The sequence below is a fragment of the Delphinus delphis genome, chromosome 11 (genome assembly GCF_949987515.2).
Source record: "Delphinus delphis chromosome 11, mDelDel1.2, whole genome shotgun sequence".
NCBI lineage: Eukaryota > Metazoa > Chordata > Mammalia > Artiodactyla > Delphinidae > Delphinus > Delphinus delphis.
The window spans coordinates 94,980,665-94,989,643 of NC_082693.1; the positions used below are offsets into that span (position 1 = coordinate 94,980,665).

The 8,979-nt window shown below is 56.6% G+C and overlaps 1 protein-coding gene across 1 annotated transcript in view; it reads left to right on the plus strand.

Annotated features, from left to right (window-relative positions):
• ACO2 (aconitase 2) overlaps positions 1-8,536 on the plus strand; it is a 51,779-nt gene extending 43,243 nt beyond the window's left edge. The window contains exons 9-18 of the mRNA XM_060025741.1: positions 469-574; positions 2,470-2,627; positions 2,838-2,911; positions 3,660-3,771; positions 4,664-4,786; positions 5,025-5,180; positions 6,080-6,271; positions 6,733-6,865; positions 7,365-7,486; positions 7,995-8,536. Coding sequence (XP_059881724.1) covers positions 469-574; positions 2,470-2,627; positions 2,838-2,911; positions 3,660-3,771; positions 4,664-4,786; positions 5,025-5,180; positions 6,080-6,271; positions 6,733-6,865; positions 7,365-7,486; positions 7,995-8,132 — 1,314 coding nt within the window. The 3' untranslated portion in view covers positions 8,133-8,536. The remainder of the gene's footprint in view (positions 1-468; positions 575-2,469; positions 2,628-2,837; positions 2,912-3,659; positions 3,772-4,663; positions 4,787-5,024; positions 5,181-6,079; positions 6,272-6,732; positions 6,866-7,364; positions 7,487-7,994) is intronic.
• Positions 8,537-8,979: the final 443 nt, after the last annotated feature.

Consider the following 8,979-nt stretch of genomic DNA (forward strand, 5'->3'; position numbering starts at 1 on the left):
CTGAATGAGCTAATCCGTGTAATAACAGTTGCTGACATTTATTGAGTGCTTACTGTGTGCCAGGCACTTCGTTAAGTGCTTCACGTTGATTGATAAGTATCGTCACACGTAAAGCATCTGGCTGTAAGATTCCAGAAGCACCATAGTATGGGAGGTAATGGGCTTAGGAAGCTGGCAACCTTGATTCATCCCATGCCTCTGCTATCGCCGAGCTATGTGACCTTGGGCAAAGTAGGCGCTCTGCCGTCTGCAGGCTGGAGATGACGAGCCGTGCGGGGTTGGAGAGATCCCAGGAGCTGCGGCACGTACAGTGCCCGTTGCTCGGGCATTTCCTGGGTAGAGCCGTGAGAACAGTAGTTGGCCTCCCAGGCCCACCGTGACTTGGTGAGCGGGAGTGAGGCCGCCTCTGAAGAAGAGAGGCTGTCCACGCGCCAAGCTGGGTTCCCTCCCGTGCCTTTTCTTCCTCAGCTGAAGCCGCACATCAATGGGCCCTTCACCCCCGACCTGGCTCACCCTGTGGCAGAAGTGGGCAGTGTGGCAGAGAAGGAGGGGTGGCCCCTGGACATCCGAGTAGGTGAGCCACCCCCGCCCCCTGCCTCAGGGCCAGCGGTCCACCCAGGGCTGTGGGCTGTGGCCTGTGCTTACCGTGGGGCCCTTCCTGAATGGACCAGGCACTTTCTGAAGCAGTTGGTTTTTTTCTTATGGCTTTTTAAAAAATTACTTTTTCTTGGTATAAAAGAAATAGAGGGATTTCCTGATGGTCCAGTGGTTAAGACTTCACCTTCCAGTGCAGAGGGTGCAGGTTCGATCCCTGGTTGGGGAGCTAAGATCCCACCGTGTCTTGCGGCCAAAAAAAAACAAAACGTAAAACAGAAGCAATATTGTAACAAATTCAGTAAAGACTTCAAAAATGGTCCACATCAAGAAAATCTTCATAGAGTCTGTCATACAGAGTGAAGTAAGTCAGAAAGAGAAAAACAAATACTGTATGCTAACACATATATGTGGAACCTAAAAAAAAAAAAGAAAAAGAAAAGAAAACCTTCAAAAAAAAAAGAAATATATATCAGTGTAGAGAATATTGACAAATAAGAAGTATTTTAAAACACCCCTAATCTCCACCCTCAGCCAGAAGCAGCTCTGGAAGCTCTTTGACAGGATACTGTGTTTCTGTGTACATGCACATACCGATGTGTGTAATTTTCTGTTTTACAAACACTTCCTCTCACCAACCGTGACGACTGATTTTACTTTACATGCTTTACATATACGGACACACTGGCATGGTATCACCGCTGTCACAGTTTAGTGTGGCTGTGAAGCACATGAACCCAGGTGGCCTGGGTATGAATCTGACTCTGCCACTTCACAGCTGGGTGACTGAGAGCAAATCACTTCACCTCCTGTGCCTCGGTTCCCCAGGTGTAAAACGAGGGTGATACTGTACTTACCCGTTAAAATTGCTGGGAAGTGGGACGAGTTAATGTGTGGTAAGAGCTTTCGGTGGTGCCTGGCATGAAGTGCTATACAATGTGTTCAGCCTTATGAGTTGAAGTAAATAAAAACAAATCTTTGGTAGCTTAAAATTAGAAACTAAATTGCTGAGCTGGTGAGAGAGACTGTCTCTGTCTATAGACAGTGTGATGTCATCCAGTCTTTATTGACTTTCTGAATAACTGATAGACTTTCCTTTTTCTGATTTATTTACTTAATTAATTTACTTTTTTGGCTGTGTTGGGTCTTTGTCGCTGCGTGCGGGCTTTCTCTAGTTGCGGCGAGCAGGGGCTACTCTTCGTTGCGGTGCGTGGGCTTCTCATTGCAGTGGCTTCTCTTATTATGGAGCACGGGCTCTAGGCGCGCGGGCCTTAGTAGTTCTGGCACGCGGGCTTCAGTAGTTGGGGCTTGTGGGCTCTAGTGCAGGCTCAGTAGTTGTGGCGCACGGGCTGTTGCTTCGCAGCATATGGAATCTTCCCGGACCAGGGCTCGATCCCGTGTCCCCTGCGTTGGCAGGCGGATTCTTAACCACTGTGCTACCAGGGAAGCCAGACTTTTTAAAAAGAATTCTTTTTCCCCTGATTATAAACCAACTAGAAAGCCAGAGAATACTACAAAGTATAAGAGAAGAAAATTGGCCTATAGGCCCTCACCCAGCAGCAGTCATGTAAGTGTCTCAGTGTGGGCCTGCTGATGTGCATACACATGCAGACTGTACTACTGTAAGAGTGGCTTGTACTGCTTCCACGCATGTTCAGTGTCGTGTTCACTGGCCTCATCTTCTTCCCTTAAATGGCTGGGTCAAGAGGAGCTTATCCTTTACTCTTAAACAGCTAGGTAGTTTGCTTCCAACGTGTCTCTGTTGGAAGCAGAGTTGGTGAACTCTTGACCAGACCTGGATCATTTGCGGTCAGGTGGAGAGCTCTGGTTACTCTCTCCTCCTGACTCCTGGCCTCACCACCTATGATGCACCAGGTCTGATTGGCAGCTGTACCAACTCCAGCTACGAGGACATGGGGCGTTCAGCTGCTGTGGCCAAGCAGGCACTGGCTCATGGACTCAAGTGCAAGTCCCAGTTCACCATCACGCCAGGCTCTGAGCAGATCCGTGCCACCATTGAGCGGGACGGCTACGTGAGTGCCCACGCATCCCGCCCCTGGCTCCCCCACCCCACTGCTGAGTAACGTGGCTTCAGGGCAGAACAAACCACAGCCTTGTAGGCAGGGGCTGGGACAGGCCCCAGGGTTCCCATCAGCTATTCATCCCTCAGGCTGCTGAACCACCCTTTCCCATCAGCTGCCAGCCTGCCCCTGACAACTCCCTGTCCTCTGTCCCTGCTGCAGGCACAGATCCTGAGGGACGTGGGTGGCATTGTCCTGGCCAATGCCTGTGGCCCCTGCATTGGCCAGTGGGACAGGTGAGAAGCACGATTTTTTTTTTCTCTCTTTTGCGGTACGCGGGCCTTTCACTGTTGTGGCCTCTCCCGTTGCTGAGCACAGGCTCCGGACGCGCAGGCTCAGCGGGCATGGCTCACGGGCCCAGCCGCTCTGCGGCATGTGGGATCTTCCTGGATCGGGGCACGAATCCGTGTCCCCTGCATCGGGAGGCGGACTCTCAACCACTGCACCACCAGGGAAGCCCCAGAAGCACGATTTTGATAGGACGGCCCTTTATGTCCTGGGGTACAGAGCCCCAGATGTTGAGGGGAGATGTCATTGAAGTGAAAACTCTCAGCCCAAGGCCTCTAGCTTTGGGGCTGTTGCACATTAGAAGACTTTTCCAGGAAGGACTGGAAAGTTGGGCTGGAAGTAAAGAGGAAGAGCCTCCAGCAGCACTGAGTGGCCACCTGGACGAGCCTGGGGTGGCAGGAAGAAGCCAGGGGGCCTCATCGTAATGCACACAGTGGTGACCTCTGATGCAGCCTCTTGAAAGGAAGCAGTGCCCGGGTCAGGAAACTCTGGCCTTGGTCTGGCCTCTGTCTTACGTGTGGTCTCAAGCAAACCTCAGTGATGCCCGAGGTTCCCTCTTGCTCTGTGTGTGTGAGTTCTGGGAGGAGGTGACCCTTTCAGGGTCTTTCCAGTTCCCCCTCCTCTGCCATGAGCTAGGCAGGATGGGCCAGGTGGCAAGGCCAGACATCCCTAACTCTGTCCCCTCTGACCTGGCAGAAAGGACATCAAGAAGGGGGAGAAGAACACCATCGTCACCTCCTACAACAGGAACTTCACAGGCCGCAATGATGCGAACCCTGAGACCCATGCCTTTGTCACATCCCCTGAGGTGAGACTCTGCCAGGCCCGGCCCTAACCTGGGACGGCCTCTCGGGGCCCTGCTGCTGGCCGGTCAGGGGAGTAGGGGCACTGGGGAAGGCCGTCTGACCCCGCAGGGCTGCTGAGGGAGGCTTGGCATTGCAGGGCAAGGGACTGTCAGGGCAGAAACCAAGAGCCATAAACCTTGCCGGCCCCAGGCGTCCAGCTCCCTTGGTGCCCCCCACCTGGCTCCGCTCAGTGGCAGGAGCCTGAGGTCTCATTTAGCACAGTTGCGATGGTGAGCAGGAGCCTTAGCATCACCTGGGGACAGAGGCAGCCCACCTCCACCCAGACCTATGGCCTTGACCCTGTCGCTCCCCTCCTCTGTGCCCCAGGGTCCTGTCAGCGGCCCAGGAGCAGCGCAGGAGTTGCTCGCACTGTCCCTGAGCCGGGAGGGAGGCCGCTGTCATGGTGAACAGCCACTGAGCCGCGTGCTCCGGGCACTTAGTGATTGTCCGCACTTGGCCAGTCTTTTGTAACTTGGTTTTTTGAATGAGTGTTCCAGAAATACTTTTGTGAAGAAACGGCCCTTTCCATGTTTTCAGTGCCCATTAAGGAACATTTTCACTGCAGCCGCATTTCCGGCCTCTCTGGGTCCAGCACTGACCCTGGTCGAGGGGGCTCTGAGGTCAGGCCCCAGTGGGGGTGGTAGAGGCCAGATTACCCTTGGGTTCATGAGTCCCCTGCGGGCCCAATGGCCCTGGTCCCAGGGAGATTCCTGCAGCTCCCGCCTCTAAGGGGAAGAGTGGTCTGTGGAGAATCTGGAAATTTCCTGGGCTCCAGCTCAGTTTTGGTCTCTGCTGAGGTGGAGGAACGGGAGTGGAGTTTGGTGCCGACTGACAAATTGGCCGCCTCCATTTCAGATTGTCACAGCCCTGGCCATTGCTGGCACCCTCAAGTTCAACCCAGATACTGACTTCCTGACGGGCAAGGATGGCAAGAAGTTCAAGCTGGAGGCTCCAGACGCAGATGAGCTTCCCCGAGCGGTGAGCAGGCACCACCACGGCCACCTGTCCTGCACGCCCGCCTCGGCCTGGGCCTCAGGGCCGCTGTGTGGCTGAGACACTTCCTGCCCAGGAGGGACGCTCACTGTCTGTGAGGGTGAAGCGGCCGTGTTCACTGGGAGAGAGCGGCTTGGTGCTCGGGGGAGCTTGCCTTCCGTGAGAGCCTTTCTGAATGGGGGCTGAGGGGCTGGCACCCAATGTGCCCTGTCCCCTGCTGCAGGAGTTCGATCCTGGACAGGACACCTACCAGCACCCCCCTAAGGACAGCAGCGGGCAGCGGGTGGACGTGAGTCCCACCAGCCAGCGTCTGCAGCTCCTGGAGCCTTTTGACAAGTGGGACGGCAAAGACCTGGAGGACCTGCAGATCCTCATCAAGGTCAGCGGCGTGGGGACAGGGAGGACACTGTGCTGCCAGGGCACCCTCCCTTGATTGGTAGGAAGGGCCGTGAAACCACACGTTCTCCCATGGACCATGGTGGAGGACACAGTCAAGATTAGGGTGGGGGCAGGAAGGGAGGTTTGGCTGCAGAGGAGCCAAACCTCTTCCACTGCCCCATGCCGGGCAGAACTGAGTCTGGCCAGCTGCTGTCTGAGGCCCTCAGCAATCCTGCTCCAGCTGGTGAGGGCCACCTCCAGTGGGTGTGGGTAGCGAATGCAGCACAGGGAGGGCAAGATGGGCACATGTGACCCTGCACAGCCAGGTCTCCACACGTCTGGCTTGCAAGACAAGCTCCGGAAGACGTCATTTCCTCTGTTCCCACAGTTGAGCATCGGGGGTATGGCCTGTGTTTGGGAGCTGAGCAGACAAGCTCTTGTGGTACAGCCAGAGGCCTCAGACCCATGTCACACGTGCATTATGCTGTTAACTGTGGGGTCTCCAGGCAGTGTCACAGCCAATATTAGGCCCACGTGGTAGATGAAACTGATCAGTCACTAGCCAGAACCCAGACACATCCCTGGGCTCCTCTCTGTGTCGCTGGTCTTCCAGCCTGGGCATCTCCTACCTGGGGGCCTAGGTCTAAAGGGTGAGTGAGCAGACATACGTGTCCTCCATGTCCAGACTCCTCTACCCGCTCTGAGGGGTGGGTGACAGCCTTGCCTGAGCCCTCTTGGCCAGAGTGGTGACGCCAAAACTGTAGACCCTGTGTCACAGCCCGACATCCTTCTCGTGTCCCCATCCCCCGGTCCCGCTGCCTGCCTCGAGAGGGCCTCTCCCTTCATCCGCCACTCAGAGGCCCTGCCACGACCTCTGTCCTCTCTGCTCACCCACCCCAGGTCAAAGGGAAGTGTACCACTGACCACATCTCGGCTGCTGGCCCCTGGCTCAAGTTCCGTGGGCACCTGGACAACATCTCCAATAATCTGCTCATCGGTGCCATCAACATCGAAAACGGCAAGGCCAACTCCGTGCGCAATGCCGTCACCCAGGAGTTTGGTCCCGTCCCTGACACTGCCCGCTACTACAAGGTGGGTTGGTGGGGGTTAGGGATGGGGGTCCTCTGGCACCTCCTGGTGGCTGCATGGGGCAGTGGGTGGTTCAGGGACAGGGGGAGTCCATACCAGTAACTCTGCAGTTGAATAGTGTCCCAGTGCCACGGAGGCAGTCCCATGTCTGTCACCCCCACTGCCCTGGGCTCTCCCCGACACTGTGCCCCCCCACTCACGCTTGCCTCCAGGCTGAGCACTGATGGGGGGGTCGCACCTTCTCAGGCCCACTGCAGACAGCCAGGGCCCGTGTCTCATCACATGTCTTCCCAGGGCCTGGTTTGGGCCAGATTCACCTCTAACTTCACCTGTCCTTGGGGAGCAGGTGAGGAGGGGACTCTCTAGCTCCTTGACCTGTGAGCCTTAGGAAGCCCGAGGACTGTGCAGGAGGGGGGCCAGTGCCCTCCTCTCCCTCATAAACTCGCTCCTTACTTTCCTGACAGGCACATGGCATCCGGTGGGTGGTGATCGGAGATGAGAACTACGGCGAGGGCTCGAGCCGGGAGCACGCGGCACTGGAGCCTCGCCACCTCGGGGGCCGGGCCATCATCACCAAGAGCTTCGCCAGGATCCACGGTGAGCTGGAGCGCCATCCCAGCCCCATCCACCTCCCCTCGCTGGCAGCCCAAGGTTCCTTAACCTGCCAGTGGCCCAGTGGGGCCTGGAGCCACACGCCTGATTCCTGGGGCGTGTCGGCAGCTCATTTTCCACCATCACCAGCCTCCAGCCTCTGCCCCTTCAGGTTTGCGTGGATTCTGACACCCACGGCTTCCCATCTCTAGCATGTGCTGGTCTTGCTTCCAAACTTGTAGCAGTTGAAATCCAGGGCACGTGGTCAAAGGATTGTCTCTGATTGTCAGAGGCCTCAGGAAACACAGGCACCAAAGCACACTTGCATAGGGCCCCACATCACAGGGAGTGCGCCACCTTGGTCCTCATAGTCGATGCCCCAGGTTTGTCCCCATGTGGCAGGACTAGGGGTGCCTCTCCCAGAGCCTTAACTAGATTTGGTTGGTGAGGTTCCTCACAAAAGGAACCTGCCGTGTATGGACTGAGTGTGCCCTCTGCCTTCTAGAAACCAACCTGAAGAAGCAGGGTCTACTGCCCCTCACCTTCGCTGACCCAGCTGACTACAACAAGATTCACCCTGTGGACAAGCTGACCATCCAGGGCCTGAAGGACTTTACCCCTGGCAAGGTAGGGGACCAGGGAAGGAGGTGGACCAGCCAGCCCATTTCCCCCAGGGCCCTCCTAAGAGGGGAGGGGAATGGAGGGGGCAGCCGCCTTGGTTCCCCTCCTTCTAAACCTGGCCCTACCTGCACCTCCTCCCATGAGCCTCTGTTCCAGCTAGAAGGGCCCCTAAATTCTCCAGGTAACCCCCCTAGAGAGGGAAGGAAATGCCGTCCCATAGATGAGGGTAGAGCCAGCTCAGGCCCTCCTACCGTCCACTCAGTAGCCCAGGCTTGGCACTCAGAGGCCAACAGCCCATGCCCGGCAGGACCTTCTTGGCCCCAGGAGTTAAGCCATCTAGGTCTTACCATGGCCACCGAGGCCCAGACCTGGCCTAGGATTTGGTTCGCCTTGCTGGCCCCAAGGACCCAGAGCATTGACCCACCCTCCTGACCCTCTACCAGAACCGAGGGCCAGGCCGTGTTCCCAAGAGCCAGGCCACCCACACCTGCCTCCCTCCCCCTCCTCCTCCCAGCCCCTGAAATGCATCATCAAGCACCCCAACGGGACCCAGGAGACCATCCTCCTGAACCACACCTTCAATGAGACCCAGATCGAGTGGTTCCGCGCTGGCAGTGCTCTGAACAGAATGAAGGAGCTGCAGCAGAAGTAAGGTCCTGCTCTGCCACCAGCGCCCGCCCGTCCTGCTCCTCGGACCCAGCTCCGGTGTCACGAGTGCAGTTCTGCGTCACCAAAACGGGATCTGATCCGATCCAGCCGTGGCTTCGCTCACCACCGAGATGGTGTGGCCAGGCCTCCTGGCCTCTCTTCCCTCTGCCCATGGAGCGACCCACAGGTGGGGGTGGGGAGGTTCTTAAAATAACGTATCAACCCCCCACCTTCCTGTTTTTAGTTTGATTCAGATCTAGAGCAGCTTTGGGCAACTGTATTTATTTTTAACAACAGACTCCCATCTAAAGTTTTTCTCCTGCATGATCATTTCACTGGTGGCCGAAGGGTTCGAAAGATCCTTTTGCTCTTCTAAGGAAAATAAGAATCCAGATTCAGTGAGTGTTCCTTTGTGAGTGATGGTGTCTGTGCTGTTACCAACTCCAGCCTGTGGGGCAGGGGGTCCTTCACAGCCAGAGTCAGTGGATGCCGACAGCCACGCCACAGCCGGACCCATCACCAGACTTCCCACTTTCCTTCCCGCCCTGCTTCTGCCTGCAGCCTCCCCTCCCCACGCCCACACATTCCAGTAGTTTCCCCAATGGGGGCAGGGGTTGGCCCAAGATGCAGCCCCCACTTCCCCTGGGCATCGAGTTGCCTTTCAAATGCCCAGAGAGTGTCTGTTTTACAGACAGACCACCACGTCCAAGGTCACAGCTAGTCCATATGTGTACTGCTCCCTAGTTTCTAGTACAGGGCGGCCGCAGGCACTGCTCAGCAACTGCTCCTCTCCCTGGAGCACTGCCCACTGGCATTACTCATACCTCCACGGCCCTGTGTCCATGTGAGCA